This window comes from Strongylocentrotus purpuratus, unplaced genomic scaffold, assembly GCF_000002235.5.
Source record: "Strongylocentrotus purpuratus isolate Spur 01 unplaced genomic scaffold, Spur_5.0 spur5_scaffold_20, whole genome shotgun sequence".
Lineage (NCBI taxonomy): Eukaryota > Metazoa > Echinodermata > Echinoidea > Camarodonta > Strongylocentrotidae > Strongylocentrotus > Strongylocentrotus purpuratus.
Window position 1 is genome coordinate 13,077,292 of NW_022145606.1, and position 27,437 is coordinate 13,104,728.

At 40.3% G+C, this 27,437-nt stretch overlaps 3 protein-coding genes across 3 annotated transcripts in view; 1 reads left to right on the forward strand and 2 right to left on the reverse strand.

Moving 5' to 3' along the window:
- LOC587887 (venom protein 302) overlaps positions 1–11,749 on the forward strand; it is a 38,356-nt gene extending 26,607 nt beyond the window's left edge. The window contains exon 4 of the mRNA XM_030992792.1: positions 10,934–11,749. Coding sequence (XP_030848652.1) covers positions 10,934–11,083 — 150 coding nt within the window. The 3' untranslated portion in view covers positions 11,084–11,749. The remainder of the gene's footprint in view (positions 1–10,933) is intronic.
- Positions 11,750–16,898: 5,149 nt separating this feature from the next.
- On the reverse strand, positions 16,899–18,379 carry LOC115927233 (zinc finger protein 782-like). Its single transcript, XM_030992794.1, has one exon. It carries the CDS (start codon positions 17,953–17,955, stop codon positions 17,014–17,016), a length of 942 nt encoding a protein of 313 aa, XP_030848654.1. The 5' UTR covers positions 17,956–18,379; the 3' UTR covers positions 16,899–17,013.
- LOC115927594 (zinc finger protein 14 homolog) lies at positions 17,960–22,850 on the reverse strand. The gene is made up of 3 exons (XM_030993669.1): positions 22,734–22,850; positions 19,409–19,582; positions 17,960–19,023 (listed from the first exon to the last, which is right to left on the reverse strand). The coding sequence occupies exons 1-3, from the start codon at positions 22,843–22,845 to the stop codon at positions 17,960–17,962; spliced, it is 1,350 nt and encodes a 449-aa protein (XP_030849529.1). The 5' UTR covers positions 22,846–22,850.
- Positions 22,851–27,437: the final 4,587 nt, after the last annotated feature.

Consider the following 27,437-nt stretch of genomic DNA (forward strand, 5'->3'; position numbering starts at 1 on the left):
CTTATTTCTTTATGAATAGCGACCCTCTTTTGCCATTATGAATAGCGGACCAGGAAGTACGGGAATTTACATGTTAGGAATAACCGTCCTTATGAATAGCGGTCCTTATGAATAGCGAATAGACCCCGTTTTTATAAAGACTAGTCACATACCCCCATCCTAGTTGTTACACGACTCACTTTATGCAAATATCTTTAAACACGTGACCCCACAACATTACCTTTGTTCCTTTGTTTCTAAACACCTTGAACTCATGAACCCGCTTGACTCCTTGCAGTCCGTGTCACGAGTTCAACCATCACATCTCCTCTTCGCCTCCTGTTTTACAGGTAATTTATCATATTCTGTATTATACTTATTTTTAAGTAAATCATTATTATCATGTTATATAACTTTGTGCGGTTTTACTGATGTATGCATGGATTTGTTTTGATTTGTAGATATCGTTGTTTTAAGGGAAGAATTTAAGTTCAGAAAGTGTAGCTTTCTTACAACTATTTGTAAAGCGTTATACTGTATGGGTGAAAGGTACCCGGGAATATATATTTATTACGTTTCACATTGTACAAATACTTGTTGGCTTCATTACATAAAGATATGAGCTAATCAATATTTTGTTGTTTATGAACCACTTTTGTGATTCTAGTTAGCATTTGACATATTCTAGTTGGGGAAATATGATTACGATTTTCCATATTCGATTTGATAACGTTTTGAGAGATTTCCATCTCAGAAGGAGATAACCTTCGATTTGACAATGAACCGGCCAGATTTTGCTAGTCTATGATTCCGTACTTTCTTATAATACGTATCGAGTTATTATGTCGTTCATTTTGTTTAGGATCTAACAATATCATGCCAAGATAATAATCATGTTAATATGTGTTCCGATATACAGGGATTGGTGTGGAATTGGCGTACAACTTTATAATCATTAATCTACGATACATTGGTGTCTGTCTGCGTGAATAAACTATGTAGGCCTACGTTCACACGATGTGTAGGGAGTGAGCGCATCGTTGAGAACAAAAAAAGGATTACAACTTTTAACTTATACTGCTTTCTAACTGGATTCTATCGGAGTCACACCGATGAAAATACCGATTGAATTTTCCTTATGTAAACAAAGGTGAAACCGCAGTTTTCCCCCTGTCGTTTTCTAACTGCCGGTGAAATTCACTCGCTGTGGCGAGCCCTTGCCGGAAGTGAAGAATTATTGCGTAATCATTAAGCCCGCGCTCCATCTAGCTTGCATGCAGCATGTTCAACCATAAGTCAACAAACACAGCTGGTTACGATAAAGCGCGCTTATACTGCGACCTTTGACCATTTTAATCGCTGTTTTAATCGCCTTTCTCTCCCGAACCATTTCTAACTGGCAGTTTCATCGGTGTCACACCGATAGAATGAGAAGTTCTACTGCTCTTGAGCAGGAGAATTTAATCGCCTATTTCTCTTCTTTTCATCGGCTATTTAATCGCCTTTTTCTCCTCTGTTGCTTTCTTAACTGACCGTTTCATCGGATGCGTCCGGATGCATCCGATGAAAATCAGTGCAGTTAGAAAAGGGTATGATAGGACGAGTACAAGTATTACCTTGACAAAGAGGAACTTGGGCTTTTTAGGTTTATTTGTCTCAACTCTGTAATCTGTATAGAGCAGGTCAGGCGCGTACGTAGGGGGGGGGGGGGTTATTATTATTATTATTATTTATTTTAATAAAAAAAAAAAAAAAAAAAAAAAAAATCATAATGGATGACCTAAAAAAAGATGACCTTACCCCCCTCCCCCTAACTGAACGGAATGTCGACCGGTCAAATTTTCAAATTCCGGGACCAAAACAATATATATATATATATATATGTCCTATTAACCCCCCCCCCCCCCCACGAGTTTAACCATCACACATCTTCTCTTCGCCTCCTGTTTTACAGACTCATCTCATTTCTATTTTTGGTACCCTACTATAAATTATAAAAGTAACGAGGGATACAAAAGATTTGTTTACAAACAAAAGATTTTATCCCCTTTTGAATGGTTTGAAATGCCATCACATTTATATACACTAAACTCATTATAATCTGAGAAATAATAGCTTTGCAATTATGTCCATTCTTTATGGGATTTCGTCTGCTTGGGCAGTATTGGTCCATCATGTGACGTCATTATAATATCGTTATTTTTCTTGCGAATCTCTCGTATATCCCAGATGCTAAAGAGGTGGTTGTATTTGTATTGTTATAAATCACCAGATATGTAGTTGACCAAAAACTTGTACGATGGCCATCTGTTAGCTTACCATTTTCTAGTGTTCATTATTAGTTGACATATTTGAGATTTTCTTTGAATTTCCACTTTAACCCTATCTTAACTGGGCTATTTCAGACCAGGTTTTTACTGGGGGGGGGGGGGGGGGGGGTCAATTTGACCCCCCTAAGATCTTGGCCGTTTCACCGCCGATCGCCGCGAAAATTTGCATGCATGTCAAGTGAAGTGTATAAAATACTATGGTAATTTCAATTTTTTTGAAAAATTCACTCATTTGCATATTTATGGTAATTTATGCAAATAAGGTCATCAAATTCACATTTCTGCCCATAAATCACAGATTATTCATGTTTACGTATTCTTTTTCAATACATATATTTATTAGACCATTTGGAATAATAATACAACACAAAAAATTGAAAGAGCCAGGTTATTCCTTCTGTTATCTCTTGTTTTTAAAATTTCTTATGTATTTCATTGTTTTTTTTAACTTATGTATTTTATTGTTTTTGTTGTTTTATTTCATTTGTAACTACAATTCAACTATTTTTACCCCAAACAAACATCTAAACTTTAAACAAGACTGAATAACCAATGTTTTATCTATTTTTAGGAAAAATGACTTTTACATATGTTTTGTACACAAATCACGAAAATTAGCGATTTTCGGGCTGACATGCAAAGACAAAAGGTCACGTGACCTTGTAACCGTAGGTCCGATTTTAGAAAAAATTGTTTTAAAAGATGCGTAAGACTCGAAAGTAAAAAGTCATGAAAGGGAAATTTTATATCTCCCGCGGTTTCGGAGGAGTCGCGAAATTTCTACGGGGGGGGGGGGGGTCAAATTGACCCCCCCCCCCCGGTTGACATAGGGTTAAGGGAAAACATATTCAAGGGTACCAGACCTAATAATTCAGAAACGTGTAGCAAATGTACACTAGGTGACGACTTCAACGAAGGAGTGTCGTGGTCGAGTGGTTTAAGGCGCTTGACTGGAGATGCGAAGGTCGAGGGTTCGAATCCCGACACGGCACTTATATCCTTTGGCAAGATATTAACCTGCACTTGCTACTCTCCACCCAGGTGTCAAATGGGTACCCGGTAGGATGCGGCCGTCATTGTTGGTCAAACAGCTTGTGAGCGTCAAGTAACGCCCGGTTGGAATGCTCCACAGGGAGTGGAGATTGTGCACACAGTGTGTGCGGGCAAGCACTGAATCCAATGACCAGGGTAATAGTATATTTGTAAAGCGCTTAGAGACATTTGTATTAAGCGCTATATAAAAATTAAATATTATTATTATTATTATTAACTAATGACCAATCGTAAAGAAATTAAAAGTAGATAAATATAGAAGAAGCGAGCGAGCAAAACAGGGAGAATTGCATTATTGCAAAAATAGTATTCTGTCATCTCTGTGATAAGAAATACAAATTGAATATTAGGGCATCTCGATATCCGATTATCTGGTTGTCAGGAATCCACCTTTTAAAAGTCATCATTAGTATTTTTTGGTTGCTTTAATTTTGAGAGCGAATGAAGCGGCCGGGGGAAAAGAAGACACTTCACTGGAGTAAAATTCATTCCGATATAACAGCACACTAGATAAGGTTTTTTCTCGGGAGTCTTGCTTCTTGAGTATGACGATATTCGGCTATAGCGAGGTGCTCAAATATCGTCACGTGGGCGCATTCTTGCTGTTGTCTGAAACCATACCGGGGGGGGGGGGGGGGGGGGGGGGTCACAAAGATCCAAAGTTGAACCTATCTCTAAGTTGGACTTAACATTCAGATTCATATTTTCTATTATCAAGGAGATTTCATGTTCTAGATGTGGAATTTATAAAAAGTCTAATATACTTGGAATTTCGCTTTTGAATATATCTTATTTTAAGCGTACAAATGGCTCTCCATAACTTTTAAGTCCAATTTAGAGTTAAGTTCCACTAAGGAGCTTTGTGACACACCCCTGTTCTAGCGAGGAAAAGCCCCACTCTTATTATCTTTAATGGTTGTTTCCTCATCAAAATACTAACACGTGAACCAGGCGCGGATCCACGAGGGGGGGGGGGGGGGGGGGCCGACGGCCCGCGCCCCCCCCACCTAGTTTTTTTTTTTTAAATAAAGTTTTCGGGGTCAAATACAAAAAAATGAATTATGCATACTACCCCCCCCCCCCCCCCCCCCCACTGAGCGAAATATTGGTAGCTCGATTTTTACTTGGAATTTCGCTTTTGAATATATCTTATTTTAAGCGTACAAATGGCTCTCCATAACTTTTAAGTCCAATTTAGAGTTAAGTTCCACTAAGGAGCTTTGTGACACACCCCTGTTCTAGCGAGGAAAAGCCCCACTCTTATTATCTTTAATGGTTGTTTCCTCATCAAAATACTAACACGTGAACCAGGCGCGGATCCACGAGGGGGGGGGGGGGGCGACGGGCCCGCGCCCCCCCCCCACCTATTTTCTTTTTTTTAAATAAAGTTTTCGGGGTCATATACCAAAAAAATTAATGCTCACTCCAGAAATTGTGGTTAAGTGTCAAATTAAAGTTAGTGATTGCAGACTAGATGCAACCTTACCCGTATCTCTTGACGAAATAAAGCCCACATAAATTATTGCCAGGGCATGTCGGAGAACCTTCCCCTTCTCCTCTCCATTTCCCACCCCCTCCTTCTCTCTCCCTTTCTTTCCCCATCCCCCACCCTCTCTCTCTCTATCTTTCTCTCTCTCTATCTTTCTCTCTCTCTCTCACACACACACGCACATGCACACACACACACACACACACACACACCCCATCTCCGTTTACCCTGACAAGTTTACTCGAGATTGCACTGAACCGGATTATACTCTGGATTTTTTTTCTTCTTTTTCACATCTTTTTATTGTCATGAGGGAAACTATCATTGATTCTTCTTGAAATTAACATACCGATAATTATGTATAGAAGATATTGCGTACAAATAAATCAACACAATGGGCTTTCAGGCTCATAGGATGGTATACAAAATAGCATAAAGTAATGAGGACAAGAAGTAGTTCTTCATTGCACGTAAAATTATTGCCGCAAATCCGCTCTCACAGGTCACATGTAATTTCTTACTTGCTGCAAAAAACAAAACAAAAAATCATAAATTACAATATTCATCAATGTGGGATTGTCTAAGTAGATGGAAGAGATCATGTTTCACCCAAAGTGGAATGTACAACAATTAAGGAATATTACATGAAATGATACAAGATTGTATTTATATAAACATGACTATTTTCGCTTTCATCCCCTGCATGTGACATGAATAACAAGGGTTTATGGAAAGAAGAAAAGAGGGAGACAAAAAAAAAAAAAAAAAAAATGAAAATGGGTTTGATCCTGCTCATCTCTGGGAAATGGATAATGTATGACAACATGACAGGGGTTCAAATGCATGCAAATGAAAATATAAGCCTATTAAAAGCATTGGCCCTGTACTAACATTAATTTGACCCTGGCTTGTCAAATTCTCTACCTAATATGAAACGAAAAAATTAAAGCGGCGCTAAACTGCCAGTACAAATGGATAATTACTTTACATACATTTATTAGCGGTAAAAGAAATCTGATCCGAAATTCGTTGAAGTTTATTTGTATCCTGAAATGTAAACCACTACAAATGTGAATAGGGAGTTAGTTTACAAAAGGTATAATTGAAGAATATTCTCAAGGACTTGTCTAAATAACCTTCAGCCATGTTATAGCTCATTTTTTTTCTTTTCGCCTGGTAATAGCGAGCAATGAACCACAAATGATCCCTTCCTCTTTAAAATCGCAGAAAGGTACAGAAACCGAACAATATGACATCAAAATAACAGTAATACGTGTACTTCCAATCAAGGCCTTAATTAAGCTACTGACAACCCCAGGTGGTGTTTCACAAAGATCCTAAGTCGAACTTAAATATTATGGAGAGCCATTTGTAGCCTTAAAATTAAATATATTCAAAAGCAAAAAATCATTTATTTTAGACTTTTCTTAAATTCCGCATAAGAACATGAAATCTCCTTGATAAATAGAAAATATGAATGATTTGAATCAACATTTTATGCCTTTTGAAATAACTTTTACAAAATATTACATAGATGCTAACGGCTTTCCATAATTTTTTAGTTTAACTTAATACAAAAATAAACAAAATAAAAAGTTTTCGGGCCCCCCCCCCCCCCCACTGAGCGAGATATTGGTCGGCGCGATTTACACATTTTAGGCCCCCCCCCCCCCTATCGTCAAATCCTGGATCCGCCCTTGACGTGAACAATGTATTTGTTATATTGCGGTTTCAAGCTGATGAAGTAACACGATTCCAGAATATATTTTTAAAGGTAAAACAAAGTTTTGGGAATTATTGAAATTGGGTGAATATTGATTCTTTACAATTTTGATATATTTGGATGCTCCTGTGGATGTATTATAAGCGCTAGAAAATTTAGCCCCTAAAACACTTCTGCTTTTGAGAAAAATTGCTCCCGGTAAATTTTGATAAATTTCAAATTGCGCTTGTGGCTATACAATGGTAGCTGCGACCATGAAAATCTCAGAATATGTAGTTGCAATATATAATTTGCAAACGGGAAAAGCTTATCGGTCGAATTTAGTGGAGAAACATTGTTTTTATAGCTTAATTAATATCTTGACCTGGAGAGGTCTATACATTTATTATTTTAAAAAAGTGTCCGCTTAACCCCCCCCCCCCTCCCCCTCCCCCAACTTATCGACTTTTCGGCCGGCGCGGTTTTCAAATTTTCGGGAGCAAAATATTTTGGGCCGGATTTTAACCCCCCCCCCCCCCCTTGAAAAAATCCTGCGTACGCCCCTGCGTCCCCCTATACACCCCACCCCGCCCCCGGATCTACGCCTATCGCAGAATGGTATTTAAGTAGGGGCGTTGTAATGGGCTCGATAATCACATATACATCAGTATAACGCCAGGTTCTATCTGTATCGTAAGGAAAAAAGCTCTAGCTCTGAATCCACTGGAAACTTTATCTCGGACGTAGGCCTATAGCATATAATAGGTAGGTCCTTTTTAATACAACTATTAATTCCGTCTTTTCGATAAACTATATCTTTTGTCGTCTTTCTTTCCTTTTTTAGATTGTTCTCTTGTTTGAAATGGATAGCTACAGGCTGAATGCATACTGATATTTTCGAGGAAAAAAAACGAAAAAAACAAACAAGGCTACCTAGCTGTTGCTTAAAGCTTATCAACACTAGTGCGGCTAGGAGGGATAAGACCACACAGCGATGTCACTGACAGGTGGCTATCTCATCAACTCAGCTCTCAAATAACATAAACATAGAGGATCATGGGGGACCAACAGGCACCGATTGGAGAAGTTTTCTATTTAGAGGGAGCAAGTAGGACAGTGGGGCTTTAATTTGTTGTTTTGAAAGATCCCTTTATTTCTTGAATGTTAATTTTTAATGAAGTCAGTAAATATTAGTGTATGTATACAGATTACACTTACATTACACGATTACACTTTAAAGGCACGCTGTTCTACTTGTAGCTAATTGCTCCCTCTATATAGAAAACTTCCCCAATCGGTGCCTGTCGGTCCCCCATGATCCTCTTTTTCTTATGTTAAATGAGAGCTGGGTTAATGAGATAGCCACCTGTCACAGTGACCTCGCTGGCTCGTCTAATCCATCTGGCTGAAGTAGTAAAGCCTGCCTTTAATTGATTCATCTATTTCCCTTCATGATTAATTCATTCGTTATTATCATCCGTGATTACTTTGCTGAATTATGCTTTCTTTCAAGGAATTTGCTGGAATCCGTTTTACGAGTCGATAAGTGACCATTTCCAAGGACAATGATGTCTTCTAAATGGCTTTGTGTTGTCATGGCAACCGTCGCTCTATTTGGCAGGTAAAAACAATTAAATTATTTCTCACTAATTGTCTGATGAGAAAAAGAAGGGCATTCACTTTTAAAGAATGATTAAACGTACATTGTATCTCACTAAGAGTGCAATTTGTAGCACCTATACGGGATTTCTTTGAAAAAATGCATCGACATTTTAATCAGCAATATATATTTTGTTTAAGTACTCATTCCAATGGATCTTTATATGTGGTGTTGTACGCAATTCTCTAGATTTCATGTGATCTTTGCTGGAATGCAATGTTTAGTTTCTCTCTCACTCTCTTTCTGTCTCTGTTTCTCTGTCTCTCTATCTCTTCCCCTTCCCTCCCTTCTCCTCCCCAGTGTCGGCTATAGGTTTTTCATTTGTTTGTGTTTATATTTTTGGAAGGGAGAGGAGGGGGGGGGGGGGGGGCGGTGGGAGAGTCAATCCTCCTCAGATATTTTCAAGCTCCAAAAATAAATCGCGAGGCACTTGTAAAAAACAAATCCAAGAATCCACCCCCCCCCCCAAAAAAAAAAAAAAAAAAAAATATATATATATATAATAATAATGATAATATATAAATAAATTATTTAAAAAAAAATAATAATAATGAAAAAAGATGTAATACATAATATCCACCTTGTTCCTTTGTTAAAATTTCAGGGGAGACTGTCTGACTTGTCTCTGTTATGATGATATATACCCACTAACACGCGAGGAATGGCGAGTCCAGAACTGTCCCGTGGATGTCCAGTGTCCAGCCGGTTCTCAGGTCATATGGGATATTTGCGCCTGCTGCAAGAGCGATTGCTCCAAGGTAAGGAACCAGGCCCAAGGAACTATCCTAGAAAATACATGTTTTAGACTGGGGGTGTTTCACAAAGACTAAGATCGACTTTAGGTTCTATTTAACTATGGCAGGCCGTTCATGCCACTGTATTCTCTCAACATTTACTGGCATTGGTCTCTCAAGGGACGTACAAATCATGGTCACAAATCTACAGAATTTATATTTTTTGATAATTCATTATTGAAGGAAAAAAGTATTAGCTAAAGATCATGGTGAGAGAAAGCAGTGGCATAAATAGCCTGCCATAGTGAAGTCCAACTTAAAGTCGATCTTAGTCTTTGTAAAACACCCCCCTGGTTTACCTATTTAAATTCATGGATGTTTCGTTCCTGGGGACATAGCGACGAGTTATTATAATACATGCAGGCACGTACGCAGGGGGGGGGGGGGGGTTCAACCCCCACTTGACTTTGTTTATGTGTATGTTTTGTGTTTTGGAGGACCCCCCCCCCTTTTTTAAAGTATTTTTAATAAAGAAAAAAAATTAAAAAATAGTGGTATTAAAGCTGACCTTACCCCCCCCCCCCCCCCAACGAAACGAAATATCGATCGACCAAATTTTGGGACAAACAAAAAAAGTGCTCTTACCCCCCCCCCCCCCGGCTTATTCAGCGGTTTGCTGATTTACAAATTTAACCCCCCCCCCCCCCCCCCCCACGAAAAAAATCCTGTGTACGCGCCTGAATGCATGTACTTGGAATCCAGTACTTGGGATACATTACTTGTTGCTACGTCGGGCAAGACTCGGATAAGCCTTAGGTTGTCAAGAACAACCTTTGTTTAAAAGTATGCATAACATTTGAATATGTTAATAAAGCAGTCTATTCAGTGGCGATCTATAGGGGGAGGGAGCACTTGTCAGACAAATGCAAAATAAGGCAAGCGATCGACCTCAGCTCCTTAAATACCTACCGCTTCTGATGTGCCTTTATGGATACAAAACTTCTCTTTCCAAAAATTGTTATATAATTGTCATCCTTTTTTGTAGTCGTCAAGGAGGCTATATAGATGCTTGGACAAATAAGGGCACCTTTTAAAAGTATTACTCACATAATGCCAGATGGACCCCCTAATCGATTCACCACTAAAATAAGACATTCAGTTTTACTTTTAGTTCATTGTTCAATTCTAAACAAATGGAGAAAAACACTTAACTACCTAGGACGATTTACCGCAATAATGTAATTAGATCCACCCCACCCCCAATCTAAACCAGAAAACGCCTAGACCTGACCTAAGCGAAGCCTTTACAGAACGTGGATATGCATTGTTTGTCTTCTATATTACATTGATATTTAACATTGCCAAAGATCGCACCCCTCCCCCCCCCCCGAAAAACCTACACATTTTTAATTTATACTTAACTTCCCAGAATAGGCTTGTTTTTTTTTTTCGCCTCGCTTCCCCCCCCCCCCCCCCCCCCAATCCCCCGGCCCTCGGAAATTTAAGAAAGCCGCGACTTTACTCTTATAATCACCAAATATTCAGTAGATGAAATGAAAGAGAGAAGAAAATGAAGAATATATGTTTCCTTTTGTGAATTGAGATTTGATTTTTCGAGGGTCTGGTGCCCAAATAAGCGTGTACTTATCTGACCTACCAAGCAAACCTGGCGATAATGATGGAAATTATATTAAATCCAACACCCGGAATCATATTCAAAACGTTAAAAAGCTAGTTCTCTTCCGTTATTTATCTCTCTATCTCTCTCTGTATATGGATCCGGGGTAACTCGGACCTGGGGACAACTCGGCCGCGCTGCAAAAACTGTCATTTTATGTCATTTAACCCTAACCCTAACCCTGCAAAAACTGACCGTTTTGGTAGCTGGGCCGAGTTAGCCCGACTTATTTATATATCTCTCTCCTTCCTCCTTTTTTTCTCTCTCTCTCTCTCTCTCTATCACGTACATTCTTCACGTCTACCCAGTTGGAAGGCGATGAGTGTGGTGGTGATTGGGACATGGCCGGTACATGCGGGGATGGATTAGAATGCTACATCGAAGAGCCAGATACTTCCGAGTACAGGCCACCCATAGGCAACTGCGTCCCGCTGAAGCCCACCGCTGCCACCGCGTGAGGAGGCGAGGATGATGCGAATACAGAAGAGACGGGAGAGAAACGGCAAACGAATTAATGAGCCTCGAATTTAAATTCATGCTATGTTCGAATGTCGGGCATAATACAGATTTATCACTTTCTTTAAAAATATTACATGCATTGTAACAATAGTTTGTCCCAATATATTTTGAGTCTTTCGATCTCCAGTTCTTTTAAACCCGTTGCATAAACTTACCATTGATAGTAACTTTGCCATCAATGGCAACTACCATGATAACAGGGCTCAACGGCCAATCAAAATCAAGGTTTCCATGGTAGTTGTCATTGATGGCAAATTAGTTACCACAAATGGTAAGTTTTATGCAACGGGGCCTTAGGGCGTTATCCTGAAAAAGAATGTTATTTTTTGTGCCGGTTAGAATTAGGATAAGTCATTGGTTATAATGTCGGTGCAAATCTGCATAAGCTTGCGTTCAGTTAAAAAGAGACGTCTACGCAAGCACGAATGAAAAGTGTGTGTTCAGCTCAATTTGAGTATCTTGTGTATTTTGAACAAATCAGAGTAAATATGAAATGTTCGAAAGCGTTTTCTATTTCATTGTGGATAGATTATATGACGCCAGGGGCGGCGATCCCGGGGGGGGGGGGGGACACGTCCCCCCCCCCTCGATTTTTGTAGGGGGGATCGTCCCCCCCCCCCCCGGGAAATTTGAAAAAGTGCATACAAATAATGTACAGCAAATACTGACTAAAGACTGCAACACACTATTAGACTTTGGAGGGCCCAAGAGTGCAGTGTTTAGACAAATACAAATCCAAAAATCTTCTGGCTCGGGAGCTATGCTCTCTTGCATAATATTCTTCAAAATATTCAAGTAAATATTGTAGAAAAGTGAATTGTGAAAAAAAGTATATTGTTTCTTTTCATACTATAGTTTTCCTAAGGAATATAATTTGTAATAAAACAAAACTTCAAAACCTGTGAGGGAGTAGTTACTTTCGTCACCTTCACCCCTCTCGTTTACTATGCTCACTCACTAGGGCTTGGGCTAGTTGCCCCCCCCCCCCGATAAAATTCAAACGTGGTTTATTTCTAATTCGATACCAGTGACTAATTTACAAATGTTGCTGAAATGGCATGATTTTCTCTGAGCTTCCGGGGGCTCTGCCCCCTTACCCCTACCAAGGGCCCTAAGACGGGACCCTGGTTGCTCAGCTGACCATAATTAAATGCCTAAAACACCTGAGCTTCCGGGGGCTCCGCCCCCTGGACCCCACCAGGACCCTAAGCGGGCCACTGGAAGCTCATCTGACCATATTCAAAAGCCTAAAACCCTGAGCTTCCGGGGGCTCAGCGCCCTACACCCCACCAAGGGCCCTAAGGCGACCCCTGGATGATCATATGATCATAGTTCATGCCTAAAACCGCTGAGCTTCTGGGAGCTTCGCCCCCTGGACCCCACTCCGATTACGGACCTGCATGCAAGTGTCACAAATAAGGTATCAAAATATGCTCATCTGACCCTTATTGAATGCCTAAAAACTCTGAGCTTCATGGGGCTCCGCCCCTTGACCCCCCGCCGGGGCTTTGTCCCTGGACCCCACGCCAATTTACGCGCCACTTGCTTTAATCTATTTGATCGCAAATACTTTAGGCCCCCCCCCCCCCCAAATTACGTCACTCCTCCCTCGTTCCTCGCGTTTCCTCCCCCCCCCCCCCAGTCATGAAAAGAAATCGCCGCCCCTGTATGACGCCCTACATTTTCCTGTAATGAGCATTATCAAAATCAAGATATCATTTGTTGTATTTTGAATAAACTGGAGTATGAATGAAATGTTTGAAAGTGTTTTCTATTACATTGTGGATAGAATTTATGACTTAGTGATCACAGAGAAGGAGAGAAAGAAACAGAAACCATGACAAGAATCAAAAGACAGAAAAAGACAGAGAGCATACAGAGATAGGAAAAGAGAAATAGCCCTACTGCAAAGAAAAAGAGAAAAGGAGAGATAGAGAGCCTGTGAGAGAAGTATAAATGAGAGAGACTGGAGAGACAACTAGATTAAACAGAAACAAATGTAACGACAAGAAAGAACTAGAGAGGATAGATATTTAACAAAAGTACAATTTCTTGTTTTTAATGCCAATTCTACATATTATTACTCAAATCGGATTACAAAATAACATCTTCTTGAAAGACCTTTGAAGTAAGAAAAACTGAAAAAGAAAAGAAATCGATTTCATAATGTAATTCTACTAAAACTTATTTAACCATGACTTCTATTGGAATATAGGTAATGGGTGGGGGAGGAGAGGAATAATTCAATTAACGAATCAGGGCAGCGTTTCACGAAACTGTCTTAGTATAAGTTCGCCGACATCTCATTGAAACATGTGTACTAGAATTAACATGCATTTTAATAGGAAGTCGTTGAACTTATATTTACATGCATACAAATACTTTAGATTAGGAACATTTACATGCACATGTTTCTCTTTGGTAATTTAATTGATTGAAATGACTAAATTAACAACTTTGCAACCATCATTATAATATCAATTTGCTATAACTAAATGGATTCATTTTTATCAAAAAGTACCAAAAATTATCTCACAAACATGATTCACAAACAATATGGCTGCACATCTTTAAGATGATGACGTCAGATGACTCTGAGATGACCTTCATGTATCATGATTCCTAAACTACATGTACAATTCAGACAATTAAAGTTGCATGAAAACTCATCAAATTATGGCTTACTTCGAATCGTCGTATCATCGGGTCGGGTCGGGTCGGGTGGTCGCGTTACACGATCATGTGATCATGTGAAGATGCAGGTTAAAGAAACGACCTTTCGTATAGGTTTGCCGTTGGGTTTTCACAAAGCATCTGGTAAATTAGACCAGACCAGTTGTAGAAGAGAGGGGTTTATTTCACAAACATTACTCCCGACAGTTCCTGAATTAAGGGGCTGGTTTTCACGAAATGTCAGGTAACGCGACCACCCGACCGACATGATGACCCGATGATTCGAAGTAAACCTCAACTTATTCACACAAAGGGGCATTTGATATTACATGCCAGTAGAACAGCTTGCATGCTTACACAGAGAATAGTCCTTGTAATAGCCAGAGTTTGTCATTGTTATCATATTTCAAATGAATTTTATCAACAATTTGTATTTTTATCTTGTGGATGAACCCCTTTGCATAAAGACCAGCTTTTAGCTGAAAAGGGTGATCCTTCCCATATGTGGAAAATGAATAAATAAAATAAATGAATAACAAAAAAAAGAAGCTTATACCTCTTCATATTAAAATCACACTGGAACAATACATTCCTTTTAGCTCTCAATACATAAGGGTACATATCTCAACTTTGAAATTAGTCCAGTGTTTCGTTTTCATAGCTAGTATATCGTGTATGTCATGTACAATGTATCTTTTTAATATATAGTGAACGGATTCCTTAAAAAGCAGGCCATTTAATCTTCTTTGTTAATTGGCTTGAATGGAACTACAACGAGGAAATAGAATTCAAAATGTAAAAAATATTCTCAAGGGAAAATTCTGTAAGTTTCCTGATTCTTTTGAATGTGCTCATTGTGTCACTACTTTCATTAAAGATAATACAAAGTTTTGGTATGGGGTCATTAATTTGGTTCAGATGAACATATTGCACCACAACTTCACAAGACCAACATAGCTATTACCGGTATACACTATTCTTCAAAGTACACCAGAAAGGGGCCATAGTTTCCACAAATGTTCAAGTTTTGTTATTAAACTTATGTGGGCATGCCTCCAGAAAAATTCCTGCCATAAAGACTTAGAATATATGCTAAGGAACTGCTTAAGAAGCAACAAAAACTGAAGCTAATTCCTGAATATATGCAGAAAGATACATTATTATCCCTAGTCCAAAATCTGGCAGTCTATGTGTATATTCCCTACACTTCCTTCAAGCCGTCGAAGATGGCGTTACATGTATTAATAAACTCATACTTCCAACCTAAGAATTTAAGATTTTTTCATAGAGACCATTGTCCTACCATGGGGCCATAGCAACATTTTTAAAAAAACTATGTATTCAATGAAAAAGGGACTACTAACATCCTGTGTTTGCTTTCGTACGCATCTTAATGGCCCGAATTCACAAAGGAGGTTTATATTTAACCCATGGTTTAAACCCTCATTTACATAACCTGTGGTTTAAAATAAGCGCAAAATAACACAACACAAGTAAGAGGTCCAATATTAAACGCGCGCAAGGCAAGGTATGCTTATTTTGCGCTAATTTTTAAACCATGGGTTATGTAAATGAGGGTTTAAACCATGGGTTAAATCTAAACCAGCTTTGTGAAATCGGGCCAACAAGTTTCAGGAATGGCTCTTATTTCAATTCACACACTGTCGAACATCATATTTGCAGGAGGATTAATTTATGACATTGCAAGAATAGAGTAGCTACCATCCTACATAATCTGCAGAAAGGTACAACCGCAACATCAAAAACCTATTTCTGCAACTACAGCAAACTGCGTTCCCCTCATGAATGAGTTTTCAAATGCGCTGTAAGAACTGTTTTCGTATAAAATCTCTCATTGCACTCTGGGCAAGTGAACTGCTTGCCTCCAACGTGTGTCCTCATGTGCAGCCTTAGAGAAGATCTCGAGGTATAGCTCTTGTTGCAATCGAGACACTCAAAAGGCCTCTCACCGGCGTGTGATCTTAAGTGAGCTTGTAAGTCACTTTTTTCTCTAAATGTCTTCCCGCAAAGAGAGCAAAGATGAGGTTTTTCCCCGGTGTGTGTTCTATGGTGGCTCTTCAGGGAGGCGTTACAAGCGAAGGATTTCTCGCACAGACTGCACTTGTAAGGTTTACTACCCGTATGGCTCCGGAGGTGATATGTCAGAGACGATTGATGGAGGAACTTCTTCCCACATGTCGAGCATACGTACCTTCGTTCATCCCTGTGCATGCGTAAGTGGCCTTTGAGAGCCCGTTTGGACGCTAAGACCACACCACACAGCGGACAGTCCTGCTTTTCCTTCCTGTGGACCTGTAGATGAGTTCTGAGTTTCGACTGAAGAGGGAAGGTTTTGCCGCAGTCGGGACACTGATGAGAATCTTTACCTGGGTGGGCCACCTCTAGGTGTTCTACGAGGATTGCAACATTGGGGAATCTCTCATGGCAATGATGACAGCGCACACCCCTTCTCTTCTGGCGGAATACATCTTCTTGAACTTGGACTTCAAGGAATCCCTCGGTACACTCATCACATTTATGTGTTTTTTCTCCTTCAAGTTTATTCACATATTCCGCTGGGTGGGTTTTCTTGCAGTGTGAGCACTTGTAAACGTGTTTTTCACGTGAGCATCAAAGCGACGTTTAAAGTTATACTTCTTCAGGCAAAAAGGACACGTGAACAGTTTTTGGCCTCGGTGTTGAGCCATGTGCCTAGCAAAGTGACCCTCTCGAAGAAATGCTTCCCCACACTCTACACACCAAAATTTCGGTTCTCTAGTATGTAGTTTGATATGTCCCCTGAGATTATTTCTAGAACCGAAAGACTTATTACACTGGGGACAAGGAAATGGCCTCTCCCGGGGATGTTTCTGCATGTGGCTACTAAGACCTTGATAGGTGAGAAAATCCTTATCGCAGTTCAAGTAAGTACACTGGTACATCAGCTCCGGATCATGTGCCACATTGTGAGTGTCCATGTGTTCTGCCAACTCCTCCTTTGCATAGTATCCCTTATTGCACTTTGGACAATGAAAAGGTTTGTGGAACTGCATATGACTGTTGACGGCGTGTTTCGTGGCAAATCTCTTCCCACATTTATGGCAGGAATGGGGTCCCTCACCAGGATGACCTGTAAGAGGTATGGTGTCATCTGTCTGTAAACCCTCTTTCTGAAATGAAGGGTTCCCATCATATTCTAACCTACCACTGTTCGGTTCATCTCTTTCGCACAGAGACACAGAGGAAGTTTCTTTGAGAACACTCTGCAGATTCTTTGAGACCGATGTGGGGCCGTCATTCTCACCTGACATACTTTTAAAATAGGGTTACTCTCACCAGGTTCATGTACGTGGTGCTCCTGCCTCTCCTGGAGGTCTTTCCCAGGAAAAGTATCTTGTTCTTCACTAACTTCTCTCGTCTCCTGGAACAGAGATGGTTTCGGTTTCTGTATCCTTCTTCGAGGTCTAACGGCTGTATGCTTCTTCTCATGGTGCCTCAGAGTACTCTCATGTGAAAAGGCTTTGTCGCAAAGAGCGCACTTAAACTGCTTCATTCCATTATGTGTAACGACATGGTTTTTTAGAGACTGTAAATGAAGGTAAGTCTTGTCACACAGGGAGCATTTGTACTTCCGTTCTCCCTGGTGCATGCGTAAGTGACCCTTGAGAGCCCGTTTGGAACCTAGCACCATGCCGCATAAAGGACAGTCCTGTTTCTCTTTTCTGTGGACTTGCATGTGGACTGCCAGCTTTAGTTTCAGTGGGAACGTCTTATCACACTCGGGGCACGGATGGCATTCGCTTTCAGGGTGAACCTCGACGACATGTTTCGTTAGATCCACGACCTTCAAAAACCTTTCATAGCAGTGAGGACATCGAAAAACATTTACTTTCTTGTAGGAGGAAATATGTTGGACTTTGAGAATCCCTTTATCACACTCAATACACTGATGCGGCCCCTCACTTCCAAGTTCAGTTAAATCCTCATACGGATATGACTTACCACATTGGGAACATTCGTAATTCAGTTCCCCATTTTTAATGTGTGTTTTCATGTGAAGATCAAACTGACCCTTTGAAATATACTCTTTATGACAAACAGGACACTGAAAGAGCTTCTGTCCCTTGTGTTTAGCCATATGCCTAGCAAAGTGACCCTCTCGAAAAAAAACCTTCGCCGCACTCAGCGCAATGAAATTTAGCTTCTCTACTATGTAATTTCATATGAGCATTTAGATAGATCTGAGTACCGAAGCCCTTATGGCATTCTGAACATTCAAATGGCTTTTCTTGAGGATGTCCTTGCATATGCCTACTAAGACCTTGGTGGGTGGGAAACTCCTTATCGCAGTCCATGTAGGTACAATGGTACATTATCTTCGGAGCATGCGCCGAATTGTGAGTGTCCATGTGTTCTGCCAACTCTTCCTTTGCATAGTATCCCTTATTACACTTTGGGCAATGATACGGTTTGTGGAACTGCATATGGCTGTTGACGGCTTGTTTGCTGGCAAATCTCTTCCCGCAATGATGGCATGAGTAAGGCCTCTCGCCGGATTGTCCTGGAGTCTGGAGGGAAGGATTTGTATCAAAGGGCAACCAACCATCGCTGTTCTCTTCTACTTGATCTTGATGGTGCGAATAAGACTTACTAAGACTTACATCGGATGTCCGGATGGAAGGTCTTGTCTCGTTGAGCGACGAACCATCATCGATCTCTTCTACTTGGTCTTCATGGTGCGAATAAGACCTACTAAGACATACATCGGGTGTCCGGATTGAAGCGCTTGTCTTGTTGAGCGACGAACCATCATCGATCTCTTCTACGTGATCTTCATGATGCGAATAAGACCTACTAAGACTTACATCGGGTGTTCGGATGAAAGGGCTTGTCTCATTGAGCAACGAACCATCATCGATCTCTTCTACGTGACCTCCATGGTGCAAATAAGACCTACTAAGACTTACATCGGGTGTTCGGATGAAAGGTCTTGTCTCGTTGAGCGACCAACCATCATCGATCTCTTCTCTTTGTTCAGTCATTGAAGTTCTTTCCTCAAAGACACTGTACATGGAGCCATTATGTTCCGAAGTCAAGATCTTCTCCTCACCCATCTGATATTGATACACTTGATGACTGTCATTAGCTAGACTCGACTGTCTACTGGTAGCTCTTTCGGCATCCATCCTGCTGGAGCTTCCATGATCTGTAAAGCAAGAACAAAAACGAATAAAAATATACAAGAAGACAATGAATGAATCTGCAAACAAAAGGTGATAACTCACAGGAACATCAAAGGATCAATAAAGGAAAGAGGAAGATCAATTGATCAATAAAATAAAAGATAGCGCTCATTCTTTGAATTATAATGCCCATGCAATATAGTATCATACAATGCTAGACAAAGCAGCCCATTTTCATCACTTTGTATCAGATAATGAAAAATAGCTAGCATGAAGGCGAGGAAATGCCCTTACCCCCCCCCCCCCCCCCCTCAGAAAAAGAAAAAAAATAACAAACAAACATAACGGCAATGGTAAAGTCAAGAGGCAGATTCTGCATTTTCTGGATTAAACGTCATCCTTCTATACCTTCTTGTATTGTAGAGTGAACCTTTTCTTCTTGTGTCTTTGAGATGTTAGAGTCACCTTCTTCTACTTCGCTGAATAAGTCATGATCTTCTTCCTTGGTAGCAATGTGCTCTCTTTTTTTCTGGAGTGGTGAACCAACTTCTTGGAGGCATTCTGTCTGGTCCTTAAGCTCAACTACTTCCAATGAAAAAAAAGATGATTTAAAGAACATGATAATCTGAAGTTTTAAATATTAGTTGACTCCACCTTTAAAGAGAATTTTGAGTTCTGGGAAGAGGTGAACAATAATTTGTGAGCGTTATCGTTGTATTAAGCAAGTGTGGAAGTAAATCAAATAACAAATGTTCCCTGAAAAGCATGGCTCTTTAAAAGCCTTAATATTCTTAATATGGCATGTAACATCATGAAAATCGGGACATATTTTCATGCCACACGTCCCATATACATCTTTCTGTGTAGAGTGCTTGTACGTACGGTACCAAGACTGGGCCAAATTTCTTGTCATTTTGATGATTCCAGAGCCTTGCAGTACACAACAATACTTATATGCTAGATGATCAACCTTTTCTGATTGTTTCCACAACGTTTCTTTCTCAACGCAATCTCATGACCAGAACTCAAATTTTTCTTAAGTACCGGTAGTTGGACATGACGATACAAATATATATGAATGGCTGTAAACCTTTCAGGATTACTAATGCAGTAAAATGTGTTGTTCATGAATAAGAAACAAATAATTGTACACAATCATTAGTCTTTACATCTACTTTTGGGCAGATAATATCCCTCTATCTCCTATCTTTTGGGACTGTCAAATCAAGTTAATGAGGCAAATCACAAAATGTGACAATATACCTTTTTTTGTAAATTAATACAATTTAATGCATAAGTCTTTAAGGGCCATGTTACAAATAATTGTATTTTAATAGTCAGAATGCGAATTGTATTATTAACTGTTGCTAGGTCTACATGGCTTATCCTACCTTACAACATGTCATGTACGCAATTTGTATTCTGACTTTTGAAATACAATAATGGGTATTGGGTAACAGGTGAATGGAATGCTTTGTATTAAACAGGGCATTTAACAAAGATTTGTGCAGTACATGTGATGACATCACAAAAATTGCCTATTGCTCAATTATTTAAAGGGGACCAAAACTAGCCAGAACCTCTCTATGTTGTTTAATGTACCAGTAGTATACATGTACCAGTATGTGTAATGAACTCTGAAAGACGTTGCCCCCCCCCCCCCCCCCTCCCCTCCCCTCCCCAATAATTCTTCATAACCCTGTAACTCTTTAGAGCTAGGGGGTTACTCTTTGTACCCCCTCTCCCCAATATCACCCCAATATCACCACTTTTAAATTTGTATGTTATTATATTTTGTTACAGCAAGAAAATGGAGTATTGGGTCAAAGTTACACAATAATCTTTGACTTCACATATGCCACACAAATGAGCTCCCCGTGCCACAGTGTATATACCAAAGGTTTCAAGGTTTAGTAACTGTTAATCTATTCTATATGTGAAAAAGGGTTGTCATGGAGCTAATCAAGACCTGAAATGGGATATTTTGCAAAGCGATTGTGTTGCACAAAGCAATCCTTCCTTCAGAATAGGCCATTTTCGTAATGTAACCAAATTTGTGATGCATAAGTCTTTGTGAAGTGCCTCAATACATATTGGTACATATTATTCCATTCACCTGAAAAGAATAATAGTCTTTCAATAGACAGAATCAGAACTGCATACATTAGTTGTTGCCAGGTTGGACAAACATTATGGCTTGATCGACCTACCTAGCAACACTTGATATATGCAGTTTGCATTCTGACTATTGACATACTATTATTCTTATCAGGTGAATGAAATAACTTGCATTGAGGCACTTCACAAAGACTTATGCATTAAATTTGGTTACATTAAGAAAATGGCCTATTAGTGCCTACCGTTTCGTGCTAATTTGCATGTATGGCAAACGTGTGACTGTGTACGGACATGAAGAAAGCAACCGAAGTGCAAATCATTTCATCAATTAAGTAAAGTGTGTGGGAAATGGAGAGATGAGAATACTAGAGAGAGAGAACGAAAGGGAAATATGAACGAAGAGAGGGAGAGAGGGAGAGAACGCGAAAGAAGAGAGAGAATGAAAGAGGAACAAAGAGATGGATTGAGAGAGGGAAAAGAGAGAATATATCAAAGAGGAAGATAGAGAACGAACAAGGAACAGGAAGAGAGATAGAATAAAAGAGGATTAGATGAAAACATAGATAATGAAAGAAGATAGAGAATGAACGAGGAGTAAAAGAGTTAAAAAATTGAAAGACAATATAGAGAGAGATAGAGAGAGATATACTGTAGAGGAACAGAAAGACATGAAGGAACAATTAAGCAAAGCAAGGAGATAGTGAGAGAGGGATAGAAAAAGAGAGAACGAAAGAATAGACAGGATTAAACAGAAATAGAAAGAGAGAGAGAGAGAGAGAGAGAGAGAGAAGATTTAACCCTTTCCTGCCTCTGTTGATAATTAGTAAAACCCACTGCCTGCATGTACATGTATACAGAATACACACACACCCCAAAGAGGTGTCACAGCCAATGCAGTGGACGGTGATGTCTCTATGCACACACACACAGGCACACAATTCTTTTTGTACACAAAATCCTGCATGTGGAGTATGTGCATTGCATGTACAGTACATTGTATCGCATGTATGCTAATGCTCACAGGCACTATTGTCAACATACACGAAGGCTAGGATGGCGAATTAGTGGGCTTCCTGTCATTGTAATCAGTATAAAGAAACAATTTGCATGGACCTAAGGCCTGAATTGTGCATATGGTAATTTAGTACTATTCCCTTTCCAAGGTATTCATCAATATACATTTTAAGGCTTATTAATTAATGGCAATGAAAATAGGCTTGTTTAATTAAATGTTCAGCTAGCACAATTTACACAGTGTGAACTACTGAATACTGATTGTTTCAAAGATTAAAGAGTCTGTTAGCCTTTCTTTGCCAGGAAGAAAATATTAAACAAATTCCGGGGGCTACTTTTCAAGCTTGCTTGCATGAGAATAACACTCTTTAAACTTGTTTTGCATTGAACTCTATGCAATTTTTTTTTTTTAGGGGGGGGGGGGGGGGGGGGGGGGGGGCTCTTTTAGGCATTTCAGGGGCTAATTCGGCCTGAGCCCCTGTGCATTTTTTTCCCTGAATGATGATTTTCGCGCTAATCATTCCACATTTCTCGGTTTGGCTTACTAACTTGTATATGTAAAACATATTTGTATACCCCCCAAAAATGATTCTACACATACCTACAACAGGCGCCTGGCAATTAGATGATGTCTCCCAGCTGGTTTGGGGTTCTTCCTTGATGAATTTGACATTGAAAACCTCCATGTTACTCCTTTGCATCATCTCATTCATCCTTCATACAGTCCCTGAAAGCAAATGATCAATAATTCAGATTACAGATGAGCCTCGTTATAAGGATCGAGGTCCTTGGGTCCATAAAAAATACCTTGATTGTTACATGTATATCTGGGTAAAAGAAAAGAATATTAAGAGCTGGGACCGGCAAAAACACCTTCCTATTAACAGATACCTTGTTATATCAGAGCTCTTTATACTGAGATTATACTGTACTATGTGATCTTCTCCATGAACAATACACGCTCGGCCATTTATAAATAATACACTTACTGTCACATAAAGCAGTACCGGTAAACAAATACCTAGGTGATAGGGCTTTTTAGTACTTAGGTCTATACTTCCCCCAAACTAGGCTACCCCGAACCTGGAACTCCTTACCCCTTGTACTCTTGCATGCAGCTTCCACAAGAAGAACTGGAAACACATCTTTTCTAATTTCTCTTAAAGCGGGACTACACTACTTGCGCCCTCTATATAGCAAACAATGCCTAAGTGGTACCCGTTGGTCCCCCATGATCCCTTTTTCTTTTGTTAAGTGAGAGCCGATTTGATAATTGAGATAAACAAAGGGTGCGGAAAGCATACAGCTCCGTCTGTGATTTGTTGACCATTTGTGCAAAATTGCAAGTGTGGGAAATGAGCGACTGTGCAGGGACAGAGAGAGTCAAAGCGAGCAACTGAACTCTGCCCAAACCTTGCAGCCTCTCAACCATAGCTTGTCCGAGTATTATCGTACTATACTGGGGTGTGTGCAGGTGGACCACTACTCTTATAGGAACAGTGTAGTGGCCGTTCTTAACATGCAAAGGAAGTGACTCTTCTCTACACGGGACCTCCATCTAACGTCCTATCCGAGGGACGGAGTGTTATCCACGTAACATAGCCTGCGTCTATGAACAAGGGGAAGGGCACGTTAACACACAACGCAGGCTTCAGTCATCCGCCTGGGTGGTCGACAGGCAGACGTTTTACCGACTGAGCCAACTTGTTTCCTAGCTGCGGGATCACTACTCATGGGCATGGCCATGTACTGTAGGCCTATAGTGCAGTGTGCATCCCATGCATGGATTATTCTATCGTTGTGGCATGCATCGATTAGTAACATGGGAGATATTTTACCATATAAATGTTCATGTACAAAGTCATTGTCTCTGTACAAAATCAACAGAACAAAACATGTCAAAACTAGACCGAAAGATTCAGTCTCTGATATTGACGGTTGTTCCGCTGAGACTGCATCTGATCTGGCTCCACTGTCACTGATCGCCTTGGAAGGTTGACAAATGTCAGTGTTTCATAAAGAATTCCCAAGGCCCAATACGGCCAGTAGGCAATACCAGACAGTTATTTTTGTCTAGTCAAAACAAAAAGAAAAGAAACATACACACAATTCACAAAGGAACTTCATTATTCATCAATTTTAAACTATGCTAGCTGCATGATAAAAAAAAAAATCATAGATCTATGTTATGTATCGATCGATGCACATGATAACTCAAATCTCACCTCTCAATACTCAAATTGCATTGTCTCAAGACAATAAAAGTGAAGACTGTAAACTTCAATTTTCGGCTCGGGCTCAAAATTCAAGTTTAGGCTCTGCAGCATCCGGTCATATCAGAGTCGAGGTACGCAGAGGCGGCGAATGGAATAGCGGGCAGCTGACGATGATCTTCCCCTGAGAGTCGGGGGCGAGTCCCATGTAGCATACGCCGCGCCTGTCAGGCTTGGATTTGATATTGAGTCCAACTCCAAGCCTTGTTTTCTGCAGTGCTGCTAACTTTTGAAAATCATTGGTTTTCATTAATTTTGACAGGAACCTTCAGCTGCAGATAGTCTGGATTCAACAACGGGTAACAAAAACTGCTAATCCCGAGAAGAAAAACGCGTTGATCCTTCAAACTTGTTGTGCACCGAGGTCGAGTGGTTGTGTTACAGTACGCGGGCGGCCGGGCGCTCGTAACTCATGCGTTACGCAGAAGGGGATCCCTATGGTGGCCCTGAAGGGACATCGCGAATAGACTAAATCGTGAAAAATATGCGATAAAATTCACGATATCGTCAATTTTATCGCATATTTTTCACGAAGAAATTCACGAAATTGACGATATCGTGAACTTTATCGTGAACTTTTTACGATGAAATTGACGATATCGTGAATTTTATCGTGAAAAGTTCACGATATAAAGTTCACGATATCGTCAATTTTATCGTGTACTCTATCGTGTACTCTATCGTGTACTCTCCTGACGGGCGCTTCGTAAACAAAACCAGCCCTAGCTGGGGGAGACAGAGAGAAGGAAAAAAGGGAAAGGGAAAGAGAAGATAAAAGGAAAGAAAGAATAAGAAGAAGAAAAGAGGGAAACGGGGGGGGGGAAGGGCGAAGGGCTCTTGCCTCCTCCCCCCCCCCCCCCGCCAAAAATAAATAAGAGAGAGAAGGGAAAAGGGAAAGAAAATATAAAAGGAAAGAAAGAAGAGGAATAAGAAGGAAAGAGGGAAACGGGGGAAGGGCGAAGGGCTCTTGCCTCCTCCCTCCCCACCCCCCGCCAAAAAAATAAATAAGAGATAGAGAGAGAAGGGAAAGGGAAAGGGAAAGAGAAGATAAAAGGAAAGAAAGAAGAGGAAGAAGAAGAAGAAAAGAGGGAAACGGGGGCGAAGGGCTCTTGCATCCCCCCGCCCAAAAAATGAATAAGAGAGAGAGAGACAGAAGGGAAAGGGAAAGAGAATAAAAAAGGAAAGGAAGAAGAATAAGAAGAAAAGAGGGGCTCTTGCCTCCTCCCCCTCCCGCGCCAACAAATAAATAGGAGAGAGAGATAGAGAGAAGGGAAAGGGAAAGGGAAAGAAAATATAAAAGGAAAGAAAGAAGAAGAAGACGGAAAGAGGGAAACGGGGGAAGGGCGAAAGGCTCTTACCTCCCCCTCCCCTCTCCCACCATAAAGGGAAAGAGAAGGGAGAGGGAAAGAAAATATAAAAGGAAAGAAAGAAGAGGAAAACGAATAAGAAAAGAGGGAAACAGGGGCGAAGGGCTCTTGCCTCCTTTCTTTTCTTTCTTTTCCTTTCTTTCCTATTCTCCCTCTTTTTCGTTTTTCTCTTTCTTTCTTCTCTTTCCCTTTCCTTCTCTCTCTCTCTCTTATTTATTTTTTGGCGGGGGGCGGGGGGACGAGGCAAAAGCCCTTTGCCCCCGTTTCCCTCTTTTCTTCTTCTTCCTCTTCTTTCTTTCCTTTTATCTTCTCTTTCCCCTTCCCTTTCCCTTCTCTCTCTCTCTCTCTGATTTATTTTTTGGCGGGGGGGGGGGCAAGAGTCCTTCGCCCTTCCCCCGTTTTCCTCTTTTCTTCTTCTTCCTCTTCTTTCTTTCCTTTTATCTTCTCTTTCCCTTTCCCTTTCCCTTCTCTCTCTCTCTCTGATTTATTTTTTGGCGGGGAGGGGGGGGGGGGGAGTGAGGAGGAGACAAGAGCCCTTCGCCCCCCCCCCGTTTCCCTCTTTTCTTCTTATTATTCTTTCTTTCCTTTTATCTTCTCTTTCCCTTTCCCTTTTTTCCTTCTCTCTGTCTCCCCCAGCTAGGGCTGGTTTTGTTTACGAAGCGCCCGTCAGGAGAGTACACGATAGAGTACACGATAGAGTACACGATAAAATTGACGATATCGTGAACTTTATATCGTGAACTTTTCACGATAAAATTCACGATATCGTCAATTTCATCGTGAAAAGTTCACGATAAAGTTCACGATATCGTCAATTTCGTGAATTTCTTCGTGAAAAATATGCGATAAAATTGACGATATCGTGAATTTTATCGCATATTTTTCACGATTTAGTCTATTCGCGATGTCCCTTCAGGGCCACCATAGATCCCCCAACCAGCAATTTCCTCCTCCGTTTCGAGCAGAAGGGGTCGGGTTTGTTATTGTTGTTGGTGTTGATGTTGTTTTTTTTTGGGGGGGGGGGGGGGGGCGGTGGGGGGAAGAGAAACAAAATTACTAGTCATTCGCCAAAAGTTGCCCCTCTTATTTTGCTGTTTTCTTTAAACTATAACCAGACGTTGTGGCCCGAATTCACAAAGCAAGGTTTAGCTCAGACCAAGGTTTAAGTTTAAACCTCCTTTTGTTTCGCCAAACCTCCTTTTGTTATTTACAAACCAGGTTTATAAATAACAAAAGGAGGTTTGGCGAAACAAAAGGAGGTTTAAACTTAAACCTTGGTCTGAGCTAAACCTTGCTTTGTGAATTCGGGCCTGTGTGTCCGAACAAGCTAGTTCGGTTTATATATCCTGACAGTTGTTTCGAAGGTAGGCCTATATTACTATTAGTAAAGATTATTATTATTATTATAAATTGGAGAAGTTTACATGCAATTTAATAATATAACTTATATAAGACATTATTCTAAATGATAATATGTAGGATGCTTTTTGATGCATATATTTGTCAGGGATATTATGGCCACGTGGTTGTTTATTAGAATTCCCCAAGCACTACGCCCTTTTCTGTTTTAGACTCTTTTTGTTTTCTTCTTGATAAAGTACGCGATGTCGTATTCATCAGATATGTAGTATAGTATGACTAAATAAACCGTATTTATTTTCGTCG

Bases quoted from the DNA above. Each gene is read 5' to 3' on its own strand.
- LOC115927233 (XM_030992794.1), bottom strand. From the start codon at position 17,955: ATGGCTAAACACAAGGGACAGAAGCTCTTTCAGTGTCCTGTTTGTCAT.
- LOC115927594 (XM_030993669.1), bottom strand. From the start codon at position 22,845: ATGAATGAGATGATGCAAAGGAGTAACATGGAGGTTTTCAATGTCAAA. The intron at 19,583-22,733 runs GTATGTGTAGAA...CATTGGAAGTAG, and splicing joins TTGCCAGGCGCCTGTTGTAG to TTGAGCTTAAGGACCAGACA. The intron at 19,024-19,408 runs GTATAGAAGGAT...CTTGCTTTACAG, and splicing joins TCACTCTACAATACAAGAAG to ATCATGGAAGCTCCAGCAGG.